Source organism: Calidris pugnax, unplaced genomic scaffold (genome assembly GCF_001431845.1).
Source record: "Calidris pugnax isolate Ruff unplaced genomic scaffold, ASM143184v1 scaffold56, whole genome shotgun sequence".
Lineage (NCBI taxonomy): Eukaryota > Metazoa > Chordata > Aves > Charadriiformes > Scolopacidae > Calidris > Calidris pugnax.
The window spans coordinates 8,446,992-8,464,036 of NW_015090839.1; the positions used below are offsets into that span (position 1 = coordinate 8,446,992).

At 36.1% G+C, this 17,045-nt stretch overlaps 1 protein-coding gene across 2 annotated transcripts in view; it reads right to left on the reverse strand.

The window, feature by feature from the left end:
• Positions 1-17,045, reverse strand: part of NPAS3 (neuronal PAS domain protein 3) — a 611,505-nt gene that overhangs the window by 181,348 nt on the left and 413,112 nt on the right. For both annotated transcript variants that reach the window (XM_014942056.1, XM_014942057.1), the window contains one exon: positions 4,948-5,037. In XM_014942056.1, coding sequence (XP_014797542.1) covers positions 4,948-5,037 — 90 coding nt within the window. The remainder of the gene's footprint in view (positions 1-4,947; positions 5,038-17,045) is intronic.

Here is a 17,045-nt window from a genome sequence, read left to right on the forward strand (position 1 = left end):
CTCTATTTCAACAGAGCTCCTCCCTTGCTCACTTCTTTTAGCATAAAGGATAACAGTAAATGAACTTCCTTATGCTGAACGTTAAGCAAAAAAACTTATTTAAAAAACATGACCAACACAGAATTTCCCAGGCTGATATTCTCTAATATTCTGTAATTTTTAAAGGGGACAAACTATTAAAACAATGCTCATGCACCAATTCACTAAATGAGCAGAAAAGATCATTCTACATAGTAGCATTTAAATTCAGAACACTGAAACAACAACAAAAAAAGCAAGCTCTTTTTTCAATTGATTATTGTCTAGATTTGCTTTTAAAAATTGTGGTTTTCCTTGAAGTTTATGGCTTTTTTTGTTATTTTTTGCTTGGATTTTTTTAATATTTATTTTAAAAATTATTTTTATTTAGATAATGATACAGGGGGGAAATAAGGGAGAACTTATACAATGAATGCAAGTGTCAAGATTGCTTTATATTATTTTTGAAGCAAAGAGAGCACAAAAGCAATCCTTTAACCATCTACTAACCTCAACCTGATTTGCATTGAAAAACAGGTAGAGCATAGTAGTTGAGGTATGTGCTTCGTAAAAGCAAAAGAAATACATGGCAGTTGCAAAGCATTCTTAACCTCCAGTGATTTATTGGCCCTCAGCCAAGTTATCAGGGGAATCTAATTCTTCTTTATTATTCAAATAAACCACATTTGGCACCATGGTTCCTTTTCAGAATAGCTTCACAAATAGACCGAGTACTGTCATTTATTTGACCTTGTACTTGTGTGCTGTAGCTGTAATTTTATTTGCCATTTCATAGAACAAATGCACAGAAATCCAAAATAAGGAGATAGCTTATGCTACCAGTAACACAGTACCCATGTAATATACCTGTTGGCTTTGCCTGCTTTGTTTTAAAAAGGACAAAATCTCAACAATTTATTTTTTTTTCCCTCCTTCCTATTATCTCCTATTATGTCTGCAGCTGCACTGCTCCTTTTTAGTGAGTTCTTTTTTCAACAGGCCAATTTGCAAACTGGTCTGTGTTCTGGACAAGTAGGAGCACAGGTAGGAAATACTTCACTTTAAGATGTGGATCTCGCAGAGGGGAAGCAAGGCATAATATCCTTCTTGAGCACAATTGTTGGTGAGAGGTGATTAAGAACTTGTTTCCTGAACACAAAAGTATTCTTGCCAGCTTATCAGCCCATAATATTTTATATCGACCCTGAAACCTATATGGTTTTTTATCCTTTGTTCTGGATATTTCTCCTTATTTGTTACAACTTCTGTTTTAGCATATTTTTTACCTAAGTCTCAAGCACAGAGACTTTGCAAAAGAATTGAAATCTCTTAGGTAAGCACTGATACTGACTTCTAAGTGCCCGAAGGAGTGATTTGAGTGCCTCTTCAATGTCCAGATATGGTGACTCATTTTATCCATCTACTTTTGAAATCTCATCCCATTTCTCAAAGGATATTGTGACTTGGTATTCAAAAAGATGGCAATTACCTTGGTATCAAAAAATTACTTGAAAATGTCAGAGAATAGATAAATATGGAGATAAAACATTTTTACATCACTACAGAGGTGCAGGGTAAAAAGCCGTTTGTATTGGCAACAGGGTAAGCTACACCATCACAGGTCATGCTGTCTGACTTACGGAAAAAATCCTGGCTCTATATTGCACATTTCTAGACATGCCTGGGTCTTCCAACAAACACTACAGTTCCTGAAACTACTGAGTACTGGAAAGGATGTTGGACTATCTCAGCTTGCCCCAAGCATAATTGAGTTATGAAAACTTACACAGAGTAAGGATATAACTGGGAGATTTTGGCCCATTTCTGTTGCTTTTATTCTCTTCCTTCTCTCACTCATTATTTTTAGCTAACTTTGTATCTTTCCCTCTACTTTGAAGTGTATCTGTGTTCTCTGAAACTGCTCTGATTGCAAATCCGCAGTGTGCTCTAAAATCCACATCTGCCAAACTAACTTAGAATTCTTGATTAGATTAGCTGGAAGATAAAGTGTTCAAAACATATATATATCTATGGGTGTCTACATGTAAGGTACATTACTTGTAACGTTGAAAGAGTGTTTATTGTAATTTTTGTTTACTGTTCAAATATACTGTTATTTTTGCCAGGAGTAACTTTATTATCATCATTGCCAGGTTACCTCCCAAGACATTGTTTTATCAGATTTCTTTACTATTAGCCCTGCAGCTATCATAGAACATCAACATTTGTTTTGTACCACTGGCTCTCAGTGTTCAGAAAAGAGAAAAACTGGGTTCCACAAAAAACTGTTTTCAACTGCTGAGATTCGGTACAAGGACTATTTTCCTTTAGCTAAGAGACATGAGATTTTGCTTTGCAAGTACAAAATATATTCCACATTATTTCCATGCATACTAGTGAAAAAAGAAAAAAATTCCCAACCAAATAAGGATGAAGTCTCTAAGAAGTCATTTGACTAGAAAGTAAGACTCCAAAGTCAGCACTTGAAGAAAATAATTCAAATAAAAATGCTTATAATGTACATCCAGACTTTTTGAAGTGCAAAATTACTTAGAGGTTCTATATAAATATACAGTTAGGGAGTACCAGGATAGGGACCTATCAATGTTTACTTGCAGCGCAAGGAATGCAATACCACATATATCAAATCACACCATTCCAGAAATTCAGAATTCACAAGTATTTTAAGATTGTTGTAGTGCAAACAGTAGCATTTCCATGTATAGTATGTTCTGGTTTTACAGTTATTCTTGCCAATATTGTTTGTAACAAATAACACTTTGAATAGTGATTTAGTAACAAGTAGCTACAGCATCTATTTTGTCATTATGAAGAGACCTAGCTATATAGTGTTATACCAAAAAAAAAAAATTAAAAATATAAATACAGTAGATCTGAGAAACACAAAATATCTCCATAAAGACAGAAGAACAGTGAACATCATGAATATTTTAGTAAATCTCAGTAAATTTCATCTATTATTGTATTAAAATCCAAAATCTTGCTTCTGATTTTTTGTAGTTTTTCCATTAATGCTTTCAGCAGTAAACGCAAGGAAACATTTGTCCTGATATATCAAATAGTCTAACATGCAAAAACAATTGCTTAATTTATGTGAACCCTTGCTTGAAATGTATATGGGGATAAGATTAAGTGTAAAGTCCTAACGACATGATGTAAACTCAGAGTCCAGAAAGACCAACTCCTATAGTTAAAAGACAGTGGCAGAAAATGCTTTTAACAAGAGACAGCATAGGGTTAAAGCCAAATTTTTCTTGAACAGATGATATTTCAGATGGCCACACTATTCCAGATGCATCAATTTCCTTGAAAATCCAATCCATATATGTGCATATGCTGTGCTGGCAGGAGGACTGACTGAAATGGCCAAAACCCAAGAGCTAATATTCTTTTGGCCAGAATAATGCAATTATTATTTTCCTAGCTATCAGTCTAAGCATACAGAGCCATCTGTTATGCAAAGCAAACATACACATCTCAATTACAGAAAATGCAGTTGCCTTGACAGAATTTGGATTACACCACTAACCAGGGCTGTAAAATTTGTTTTAAGCTAGTGTATAATGGATGCCTTTCAGGAGTTTCCTAATTAGCATTTACCTGCTTAAACTAATTATCCATCCTTCTTCTTTACTGGCTTATTAAACTTCGTTGGATACTATGCATAAAATAGATTAATATGAGCATAAGACAATAATAAACATTAAAGTTCCGATTCTTTACTGTATTAACAACATGGTGGCGCACCGATTTCAAAATTTGAGATTCTTGATACTAACTCCCAAACAGATTAAGGCAGGGATTAAAGTCTATTACAAAACGAGGGACTTTAATGAGAGACAAGAATACTGATATGAGTCAGAAACAGTTCTGTTTCCATTTCTATCATTTGGTTTGCTAAAGCCAGCACAAAATAACAATTACTGAACTTATTACAGCCAATTGCTTGCATGTTCTTTGAGGAGCTAATGAACCTCTATTCGTATTCTCACCAGCTAATATTTAAAATTAGTCTTTTTCTGCACCAAATGTTAGAATTTCCCATCTCATTGTTGTTGGGGTACAGCAAAACTGACAGTTGCCAGTGCTAATAGCAGTATGGGCCCCAATTTAAAGGAGCTGAAAGAAATATTATCTCAGTTTTTCTTTTTCTCCTCAGGGTAACTGCAATAGAAGTAGATTATCCTACTCTGAAAATCATCATGCAGAATCTTTCTGCTGCATTTCTATGTACAAGCAGAAAGAAGCTATCCTTCCCAAACATTTCTGAATGCTGCAAGATTAGGAATAAGCATCAACAAGCAACTTTTCTCCCACTTTTTTCCTGCCTCTTAGTCTTTGAAAAACAGTTGTCAGCAATTAAATGAAAAAAATATATAAACTATTATATTTTATAAATTTGTCTTTTCATATCAGTGAGCATTTGTGAAAGCAGCAAAACGTGTCCTTGTTGGAACCCTCCCTGCAAGACATTTTAATGGTCTCTTTCAGCATTTCTTGACTCCAAATGACTCCCTGTCATTGTGTCAGCTCCCTGGATAATGCAGGGTACTCCATAAACATCCAGTAATAGGACACAAGGGAAGTACTATTAGTATGTCCCTTTCCTATCAGGTATAGAGGTTTAAAGTTCAAAACAACTGAGAAAAGAAACTTCATTTGTTCTCAATAAATTAATAATGATCCTTCATGGCAAAAAGTTTTCAGGCACGAGTTCGTCTTATCTCAACGTCCAGTACTGATAGACATGTTTTTCAACTATTTCTCAGGATGAACCAGACACAACTTTAAATAATTAATTCAATAATCCACACAAAATCCAGAAACTAAATTATTATTTCTTTAAGAGTGATTAACAGAAGAACACATCATACACAGTTACTTTTTAGAATCAAAGGATGTACTTACTTGGGACAGGCCTAAATAGATGGAGACAGTTTCTGAAATGTACAAAAATTTTCCTTCTTGATTTAGTGCAAATACAAATCCATCCAGGGACTACAGAATGAGGAAGAAAAAAAAAAAGTGACCAGATTAATAAAAATGTCTAAGTTCCATATAGAAATCAATTCAAACAAAGGCATTGCAGAACAAATTGAGGAAAATGTTCTGATGTTCTGATTTCTATGAGAGTGTTTTTAATTTGAATCCTTAAGACAATTCCTTTACATTCTGTCTACATAGTAACAAACAGCATATGAGTATATTCCAAAATTCAAGGATTTATTGTCATGCTTACATACACCATATACTGTATAAAATTTATCTCATTTGCATGACAGAGGAAATACAGAAAAATAAAATATTACTCAATTTTTTATAGGAAGAAATAAATAAGGAAAACAAATAACCTTCCAATCAAATGGTATATAAGAAGATTCTCCCCCCCCCCGCCATCTCCCAGAATCAAATCAGCAAATTTCCACTTCCAAAAACTGAAAAAAAGAAAATAAAATCCTACCATCACTCAAACCACTATGGACCTCAATAATTTGTTAATTAATTGAGGATTACACACACACTCATGCACACACACACACCACACCACCCCCATTTTCCTTTTGTGAGACAACAAACAAAGCCAATCAGCAGATTACTGTCAAATATGTTTACAGCTTAGGTCTATAGAAATGTTATGAATTTCATCCCTTTGGTGTAAAACTCTAGATCAGATTTTATTTTGACAGGTTCAAGTCTTTGGATGTGGTTTCCATTGCAACTGCAAAAATCAAAATACGACTACACAGATTACTGCATACCTTTTGAAACATGACTGCTGTTAATAAACAAAGGACTATATTCTAAACTGACACACAGAGTAAATCACTGCACATCAAGAAGAAAATATACCTCTAGGAATAAAAGCAAATCTTCACTGGGAAGAAACTGCCTTTCATACGCTATATGTACCTTTACTTTTACGCTTTTTATGAGGCTGATTATTGGCAAACAAACATTCACCATTGCAAAAGTAAAATCACAAAATTCCAGAAATTAGAAATGCTAAAATAACTCCTAAAATAAGAAAAACCCCAAATGTTGTGATGAACAAGAAATAATCCTAAAAAATCCCACCCCAAATATCCCCTTGGGATAAAGGTATGTGTAAAGTAAAAATATAACTGTGGCATTTGACAGATCAACGTGGTTTTGAAAGAAAAAATACGAGATGCACACAAATTTGATGGAGATATATGATGACAAAGTCATGTAATAATTTCACTCCTTTTCAATCATTTCACCCCTTTTCAAACACAGAACAGTGATTTCTGGGGTTTTTTAATTTTTTCATTCTTCTGCTTCTTGATTAATTTCTAACATGCTGCTGGTCAGGAGCTGTCTTTGCCAAGTGTTCACCCCTCTCTGATGTAGTAGCTGGTGGAATTAGTTCAAAAATCTGTGTTTTCTAAAAAGAATAAGCCACATATTGGAAAACAAACCCTCACTAAAGACACTGCATTAAAGAAAGACTCTAATTTATATTTATGAATTAATAAAAATGTAAATCTGCATAGATTTCCTTCATGTAAAAACATTTATATTATGCAAGCCATTTATGGCCTCTTATAAATCATCATCATTTCTTTTCAAATGATTAACATCAGTTCCTTGAATTTTAACATCAATAACAGGTGGAAAATTTGGAACACTGAAGTTCAGACTTAGACCCATACAAGGACAATCAAAACCTTTACACATTTGATTTCCCCCACCATGTATCATTTCTTTTGCTACTATCCACTTTCCCCATCACAGAAAGATCAGAAGAGTAAATCTTTAAAGGTCTTGGTTTAAGTTTTCCTGATGCTCTGTCCCATGTTCCTTTGAGGAAATTGTTTTAATCCTCTGGCAGAAATAAAACTGAGAACCGTCACCCTGATTTCCTGGCCACCTATATATGTTCTTGCTAGGATGCCATTCTCCACAAGCAACAATAAATTGCCACACTGAATCAGACTAACAACCTGTCTGCAGCGGTTGGTTTTCCTGGGGCTGACAGTGTGTACCTAGATGCTTCAGACCAGTGTTTGACATATCCATTATGGTTATGTAGGTAATTAGAAGCCAATTAGAAGCTTCTTTCTAAGCTCAGGTTGTTATATTCTTGGCTCAATGATATCTTGAGGAAAGAAGTTTTACAGGTTATCTGTGCATCATATAAAAACCACTTTCCTCTTCTCAGCTTTTCATATATACAGGTTTTTAGTGTGCTCTTGTTCTTTTACTCAAGAATTACATACAGTTGGAGCATCTTTATGATCTGTTCTGTTTAGTACACTGCATTACTGTATAATTACCTGGCATATTGGGATTCAGCAAAAAATAATTCTCTGAGTCACTGATGGCTTTCCGACTTCTTTTCTGCACATCATCTATTTAGGAATTCAGGCTTCATAATGAAACAAAAGTTTGAAGAAAACTTTTAGTACTGATTAGGCATAAAAGTTTTCCTTAGTGTTGTCTTAGAATTGGCTGAAACCAGTTTTGCTGGAAAAATATAAACAAATAAAACTATCTTTGGTGGACACAACTGTACCAAGAAATTTCAACTTTCATGGCTAAAGTTTGGAAAGTCATCAGCAACTAGTAAGGGTATTAACGTGAGAAGTGTTAGACATCTTAAGAGCTTGCTACTTTTCCATGCCATTGACTCTGATCCTCTCCTTTCAGTTAAACAGTTGAAGTTCTTTACCCTTTTCCTCTCTTTCTTTTTGGGACACTATTCCTTACTTTTGCCTCCTAGTTTTACAAGGGAGATACTAAGCAGGCACCGCTGATGGACTGGCAGAACCAATGCAGCATACCCAGAACTCTTCTGGCGTCTTGTATGATTAGTCATTTCCCTTGCTGTAAAATTGGTTCATTATGCCAAGCGAGACACTAAGTACTGATCAGTTCTTCTTTCTCCATTTCCTTTCCCTCCTCCCTAAAGTTATGCATGGGTACAACTACTGACCAAATCCAGCGTTTTGTTTAATAGAGCAAAATCAGAAAGTTCATATTTTGAAAAAGCCACAGATTAATAGCTAATGGAACAGCTAACTACTTCCATGCCCAAAATACAAAGACATTAGAACAAACGCCCCAGGTACTAAGCTCATGTCCTAATACTTAAGAAAAACGACAATAAAAATAGGGGGAGAAATAGTCACCTTCCAGTGCAAGGCAATTCCTCCCACCAGTACGAAAGGGCTGAGATGCACCACTTTTGTGACAATGTTGTTGTTCCATATACAGGTCAAACAGTAGTTCTGAAGGACTGTCTCATTCGTTATTCATAGGTATTATTTATGAATATTTATTATTTAAGTAATGCGTGTTGAAATTTTTCAATTTTTCATAAAGCGTATGTCCTTCGTGCATGCCAAGAGAGCAGCAGACTTCAGAGAAGGTGGCAGGCAACAAAACAGAGGTTATGTTATATACTGAAAAAGAGTATTTGATACCATTGTATACTACCTATTTACAAACAATTTTGTTTTAATGAGAAATCTCTGGAAGGACACAATAAATGTGAAAAGGATACTGGATTTAGTCAGCTTTCGAATCTCTTTCAAAATGAGTGCCACAATGTAATTTCCAGCCAGAATTTCTGAACAGTTTCACTGTAGTTCAACGGCAGGTAGGATTCCTGTTTCAGATGTTCCAGAGTTACAATCGACTATAATATAGAAATAGGGCATGCAAAGGTAACTGCTTTTTCATAAAATGTCCTATTTTCATTGAAGCAAGGTTGAGTGCCTTCTGTTAGGAAAATATTCTTGAGTTAATTTCTTTTTTATTTTTATAAATGAAATTGACTGTCATAAACTCAGTCTTATCCCATCTAGTATGGCAGCTGAAAAAGGGTCAGGGTGACCCCAAATGAGAATTTTGAGCCCAATCCAATTTAAGGAAGACTGGCAACCTCTTGTTTAAACCTACACTTACTGTTTTTTATGCAAAATGTGATTAAAGCTGAAGTTCCCTAGTACTTTTGATTTCAGAAAACCATTATGTATTATGCTGTTTCAATCACCACAGGCTACTTTTTAATTTTTTTTTTTTTTTTAACTGCCCCACTGTTTTCAACAGGCGCCAATTAAGATTCTGGGGTCAAAGGGTTAATTACATCTTCTTACCCACTATGTAGAATTTTCTGATTATTAACCAAGGTTGGATTAAGATGAAAAAGAACCGACACAAATGTTAATGCTTGCCCCTCCTCGAGAAGACTTATCATAATACCATGCTGAAATCTATATGCTTTCTTCAAAGCTGTTAGAGAATGAAATCTTAGAGGAAACACAAAAATAACGCTTTATAGACATCCAAGTATCCGATTTACTGAGCCATTTTTCTTATTCCTGAAAACTGTTCCCAAACAGCCACACAGGACTGATATAAGATTTCCTTTGTCACATACCAGCAAGTCAATGTGGTAGACATGAAGGAAGTTAGACTCAGATGTAAAAGTCACTAGCTACAGCACCTCTGCATAATAACGCCAATGATTATAATTTATATCCTCTGACATCAGAATAATATGAAAATGTAAAGTGCAGGTTTTTAACCCAAAATACTAAGTGCCTTTTCCAGTATTTGTAGAATAGTGAGGTTATTTCCTCTCTGGATATGAAACCCACTGTACCACTTTGACCGAGTATGCACTAATGTATAATGCATCGTACTAAATGGATTTATATTTGTCAGAGGAATTTTGTCCTCGCCATTTTTGCATATTCCCACTACAGGCAAATTTAATTCACTGAAGTCTTACTACAGTGTCCTTCTGGAGAATATCCTCATATTTCACACTATCCATGAAGTCCCTAATTCTTTCTAGTGTATTCCAATGATGCAAAAAACCCTGTTACCCTGACCTAAACTCCAGTTAGAGTGAAGAATTACCAGTAGGCTAGGTTATTCTAATGACAGATTATTTTAAACTAAGCCTTCACCATCTGTTCCACCCCCTAATTATGAATGCAAAAAGAACATATTTCACAATTACATCAGTAAAAAGTAAGATATACATGATTTAAATGCATGCATGTGTTCTTTGTCCAATGCAGCACGCATCTGTGATGTTTTTCTCATCATTCAGGCTCTGATCAGGAGATAGGGGTTGGGGAAGGGAGTACTCCCCCATGATAAAACAGATTAATTGATATACTAAACTTTTTCCTGGCAAACAGATCATCTTAATTAGAATTTTTCACTGTTGTGACATAATGATATTATAACTGGAGCTGAACATTAATTTGAGGACAAAGCCTCTCACCAATTAGACATACAACATTCAATACCAGCAAAAATGTTTGTTTTTTTTTAAAGAGAGGCAGTATTGGATGCAATTGACATTTACGAAAGCAAATAGTCCCTCTCTTATAATAAACATATCATTGCATAATTTATTTATTGTGTTACAGCATGGCTTATAAAATATGATTTACTAAAGACAGTAACAAAAAAGTAAGTTTCATTTCAACATGGCAACCATTCTTGGATGGGAGTTTAAAATTAAATAAAAGGCATAAAGGAAGGCTAACAGAAATCTGATTCAAAACCTCGGTGTCCATCTACTGTGCTCTCACTATTAAGATGTCAGAGCAATATCCTCCAGCAACACCAACAATCATACAACAGCATAACTACTTAGGTGGAAAATCTGACCTTGGGCTTTCACAATTAAGTACTACAAGACAATTGAAATATTATTCTTGGAAATAAGATTTTACATGGAGTGTATTTGATACACATCAATAAAAATGAGCAACTAAGTTTGATCATCTACAGACTTACAAAAATCTCTAAAATCTTTATTCCTTCTCCTTTAGCCCCTTGCAGAAAACAAAACAAAACAAAAGCCCAAATAAAATAAAAAGGCATAGAACTTACTGCGGTGTTCCTCAGGCTACAAGCTTTTTACCACTGAGTAAAAATCCCAACATTAAACACACAGAAAATTCTATTTTCAACTTTCATACCACTGCAATTTTTTCAATCACAGTCCACCATAATGGTTATATGACTACATGACCATAAACTCCTTGTGAATTAATGACACATACTTGGCAACAAAGCAACATGTATTTGGCACTAAAACAACTACAGTAAAAAAGATGAGGTAAGAGGACAAGCTCAAAGGATGTGGTTAGAATGGACTTTGATGCCAGCTTCCAAATTTGTCATCTTCGTGCTCTTTGCTCGTGTGGTCAGGATGCAATTTATGACAACAAGGAAGTGCCAAAAAATAAATGTGTCAATAATGAGATCTGCTTTACAGCTCAAAGCCAAGAAATGAAGGAGGAAGAGTAAACTTCACTGGTTCCCTTGATGCATCTTTCACCAGACTTACAGAATAAGTATGTTTATGTAACCAAAGCAGCAAAAAGTCGCAGGGGCAGATTGAGTACTTGATTAAGAAAAACAGATTTTGCTCCAGATCAGAACCATTGCAAAAGTGGCAAGTGTAAAGGAGAAATGTTTCAAGGAAAGAATGATGTTTAAAGGTGGTAGTCAGGTTCTTAAGGTGTACTCCTGGGTTTATTCACTGATAATAGATTGACATAAATCAGAGATGAGGCAGAGAATCACAGAAAGATTACAAATCTGTAAGTGACAGGAGTTCAAGAAAAAAATCTGAGATTAAGAGTTTGACAATTTTCTGTATACAAACACAATAAATGACTTTTAGGGATCTCTGCCTTGTAGATAGCAATTTGATTTTTTTCTAGAAGGCCATTCTACAATGCTGAAAAATCCCAAACCATCCTGACTGGATAGAGGAAACTGCACCATGAAAGCTATTAGACTTGCTGAGAAGTTGGCATCACAGTAGGGGAAAAAACATATCCTTGGGTTATATTGCAAGGCTATTAGAAGAGAGAAATAGTGAGGCTTACTAATATGAAAAAAAAAAAAAAACAACAACAGGACAGACAGCTTGCACTTACTCTGCACGCAGTTTATCACAGGATAATTTTTTTTGTTTGTTTGCTTTTTGGCAAACCCATTCATATAACATGCAGACAACTGTATCAGTGCCAAAATACAGATAAGAACAACAAAACTGAGTAACATGATAGAAGCCAGATGATCTTTAATTATCACTGTGAAATTTTTTTGGTCAAGTACTTGCACTGTTTTGTTATATCCTCTACATCTCTGCTCATTACTATGCTTCTGATTTGATTAACTGATCTAAATTGCTGAGCTGAACTGTTGAAATTCTTCATACAGGTTTTCATGTAGAAGACACGCTGATGGGCATTGAGGGAATTAAACTATTTGTTAGAAGTGGTTTGATGCTTTACCCAGCACAGCGCTAGCACTGCTGAAGTCAGCTGGCTGTGCAGGTTATTTTAACTTACATGTTAGGCTGCCATGGCATTAAGCTTTTAACTGTCTGATGATCTGCTACAACTTGAAGCATTCGGATTGTTTTTCAGAGACGGTGAGGAAACCTCTCTTGAGTAAAATATTTTAGAAGGTAAGTAGTACCCAGTAGTAAGAGATGGGAAATATGAGTTTACTTTCTTTGCTTCTTTTGGAACAAGTGGAAAATGGTGATATAGTAATCTTTGACATGACACACAGACAGTTTTATTGCAAGAAGACATTCAGTAAATTGTACATTCTCTGTGTCCGTATCAGTGGTTTCCAGTCTGTGGTCTTCCATCTGACTGATTTCAGCCTGAACTATTCAAACTGAAAACTTAACTATTCAACAGTCTAGACAATCTGAACTATTCATTTGCAACAACTTCAACCTGAGCTGTTTGAAGGGGCTATGAAAGGTAACTGAAAAAAGTAAACTTACTGTCTATAGACTTAAATTCACAACAGAGTATATAAACCACCAATGGACAATTTTTGGGATCCACTGGTATACACATACACACACAAAAAGATTAAAAACTGCTGTTCTCATTGAAAAATGCTATTTTTTTCATTGTCCATTCTTCTGCATAAATGATTCATTTCTAAAACAAAACACTAGTACATTACATTAGTACATGCTATACTAACCACTGTTGAAAACTGCTGAAGTTAAAATCTTACTAGGCAGAATATTTATACTGTCTTTGTTATTCTCTTTTTGAGAGGAGGGCTATATATATTAGTGTAAAGAAAAAGGGAGAAAAAGAACTCCTGAGGGAGGGATTCAACACTGTCGCACTTAATTAAAATTCAATTTTGTGGGAGTTGTGTATTAAAGCACTGACCTTTCATCTTTATGATGCCAATTCCTGATGAGTTTCTACCCTTCAATTATATAGGATTCCTAGGGTTGTTTCCAGACTGTTTGGACAGCAGAATGTGATACCAGTAACTGCATGCCATCTAATACAATCAACTATATCTATTTAGGATAAGCCTTATCATACAGAGATTACATTATATATCTCTTACCCTGAGAATGTGATTGCTTCGGGTCAGGATTAAGTATATACCTGGCTGTGGACTGGCTTTGCTTGGGATACATAGGATTTGAATACCAAGTGGTTTCTGCCCTTCGGTGGTACAAATATTCCAATCACATATGCATTTGCGCACAGAGGTGCTGCCCTGAGTAAAAGACTTGACACTGTGTGCACCTGCATAACGTTTACTACCATAAGTGGCAAAACTGAAGGAGTGAGCTGACGCAGTAGCAGAAGCTATGATAAATAGTGAGAGTTGGCAGAATGAGGGCTGAGTGCCCAGACCTGCACCTCAGACCACACAGCAAGAGATTGTGCGAATCTGATCTCACGGAAACACTGTGCTTGTAGAACCATCTATACAAGGCACAACTGATAGTGGGAGCAATAAGTGTTGCTGTGAACCATAGAATTGTAGAATCATAGAATGGTTAGAGTTGGAAGGCACCTTAAAGATCACCGAGTTCCAAACCCCCTCCAGTTGCACCTCCCACTAGACCAGATTGCTCAAAGCCCCACCCAGCCTGGTCTTGAACCTCCAGGAATGGGACATCCACAACTTCTCTGGGCAACCTGTTCTACTGCCTCACCACCCTCACAGTAAAGAATTTATTTCTAGTATCTGATCTAAATCTCCCCTCTTTCAATTTAAAACCATTACCTCTTGTCCTATCTTGTCCCCTCGTCCTCTTATTGTTACCATATCAATGGTACAATTGATCAATTGTTTATCAATTGTTACATCAATTTATCAATTGTTACATATCAATATTTCAGTTTACGTAAGCTCCATTCAAACTGATCATTTATTCATTGTATATCTTGAACCATGTTTGGTTCACTTTTCTTTCAAGCTACACAATCTGATACTATGTGAAAGCAAACAGATAAAGGTATCTAAATGTCTGTTGTCCAAAAAAATTAGGTGAAAAAAATATACGGAAGAATTTGTGATACAGAGTTAATTGCACTCTTAAAATAACATCTGCGCTTAGTAGGTACTCACATGCTTTGGTGACTGATCCTGACAATTGGCTTGCTAGAATTAGACCTCTAGCCCAGAACTGAGTACATGTGTTCTCACTTGCATCACACAATTTCATACATATGAAGCAGAGAAGCTGTGCTCCGGGAAGAACAGGATGAGGGGCTTATGTTTAGCATATTTAATCTATTAGATGGCAATACAGACAACCAAAATAGATTTGAATGAGAAATTGAGTTGAGTTCTTTGCCTAGCATATCATTCTGATTTATACTCTCCTTGAAAGTAGAACATTTTGAGAATACTTTATAGACAATGGAATATAGATATAATAAGAACAGAAAATATTAAGAACAAATCCAAAGTCCATTCAATCCAGTGCTGTTTCTAACTGTAACCTTTAGCAGATACATGGTAAAAAATGAAAATGTATGTTATCATCAGTCTCTTATCCCATATTATAATGCAAAGAAGACAGAACCTGGTTCTAATCAGCTGGGAATTCCTCCAGCTGTCATTAATCCTTGTACGAATGCAGAAGAACCATTTGCTATACCAAGTCTTTCTCCACCTATGAGAGTGCGAAGCAGTTCTACAGATGTCCACTCTGAAGTTTTCTGGGATCCATATACAGCTGGATTAAATTAAAGCAGCTGTTTATTTTTCCAGTAAAGACCAGTACACAAAAGCCTCCAGAACTATTACTGCCGCTTGCCTCCTTACCCCTGTGACCCTTGAAACAAGAAGAATCTGGACTGGCATGAATCTGAACCTGCTAGTTACTAGACGTTCGGTTCATAGAGGCATGGAAAAACACCAAAAACCAAGCCTTTGCAGCAGTAAAAGCTGGACTATGAGTTCCTATAGCATTAGACGTCACTTAGTAGAGACCTTACAAATGCCCTGAGCGCTGAAAAAGCCTCAGCCAGATTGCCCTGTCTCAGACAGAAAAGTCAACAGAAGACAAGATGGAAATCTACAGAAAACTATGCTGTGCTATTCTAGTACCCACAGAAGAACTGGCTTCCATTCACTCACCTGTGCAGTTAAGAGCGGGGAGCACAGAAGTACTACAAATATGTGGGACTAACAGAGAAGCAAGCAATTAACTTCCTGAAACAAGCTAGAGACCTCATTAATAATAGAAATATTTCAAAATCTTCCCCTGAAGTAATTAGCCACTACATCTGCATTCCCCACAGTAAAGTTGATATCTGTATGATAGGTTGCTGTACCTCCTTCAAGGGTTTTGAGGTTACAGTGCCTCACTCCAGAAATACATTTCACACAAAAGTGGGGAATGAATGTTTATGTGAAAATCAGTTATCCTGACAGTATTTGAGGTCTGGTCCTGAATGCTTTCAAGAAATCAACTCGGTTTGCTACTACAAAACACCATTGCTATGCTGACCTTCCACTTCTGTTTCACAGCTGGAATATGAGACCAGGTGAGAAGACAGCATGTAGCTCTACCATTGACAGGTCTCTAATCTCACCCTAGGCTGTGAGAAAATACTGCATTTCTCCCTCCCTTTTTCCCTCCCTTGCTTCCTTCCTTGTTTTTTTCTTTTTCCTTTTTTTTTTTTTTTCTGAGTTCACCTCCAATGCCTGCATAGGTAAAGATAAGTATTGCTGTTTACCAGCTCATTGCATAAATTCAAGCATATCAACAGCACAGAGCAGCTCTTTCAGTGAAAAAGGTTTATATTCTTTTTTAAATACAAGCTAATATATTATAGCAGCACCTCTGACTGCTGTGATAATTAAGGGTCTGTTTGTATTTCCATAATAAAATCCTAATTTCTAGTGTTGGGAGGGGTGAGTGGGTTATGATCTGTCCATACAGCATCAGCTGAGCCAGAAACACAGTTTCAACCAAGAATATGTTTGGGTTTTGGTTTTTTTTTCCCTTTTAAAGGCAGTTTCACAGTAACCACATGAAAATGTTCCTCCGTATTTTTACCACAGGGTTTTAGTGTGCAGCCAGACTTATATGCCTTAAGGGGTCCCCTGGAGCAGCTGCAGCAGAAAGTATCAATAACCTGCTCATCAAAGGGTGCTCAAGATTTCCTTGACACTGCAGAGTACAGTAGTTGTCGGTTGTGTCAATAATCCATATGCCATATTATCTAAAGAGCCCCAAATAAGTCTTGACACCACCAACCCTAATGCTATTTATTGCACATGTCAACAATCCATATGTTGTATCCTGTGTCCCAAGTAGGAACTGACATGATTGCTCTGCACTGTTACTGTCCGTTTCATTCCAATTTGTAGCAGACCTGAAGGTTAAAGTCTCTCCTGAAGATGACTGTAGTAAAACTGCTTTCATCAATGGAACTGATGAAAGCAAACTGCTCCTCTTGCCAAATGTTAGCACCATTTTCCTGTACTCAGAACCACCAAAAACTACCTTAAGCCAGAATTAAATTGAATCATAGAATAGTTTGGGTTGGAAGAGACTTTTAAAGGCCATCTAGTCTACCCCCGCTACAACGAGGGGCCATCTTCAACTAGATCGGGTTGCTCAGAGTCCCCTCCACCCTGACCTCGAACGTTTCCAGGGATGGGGCATCTACAACCTCTATGGGCAACCTGTTCCACCATTTCAC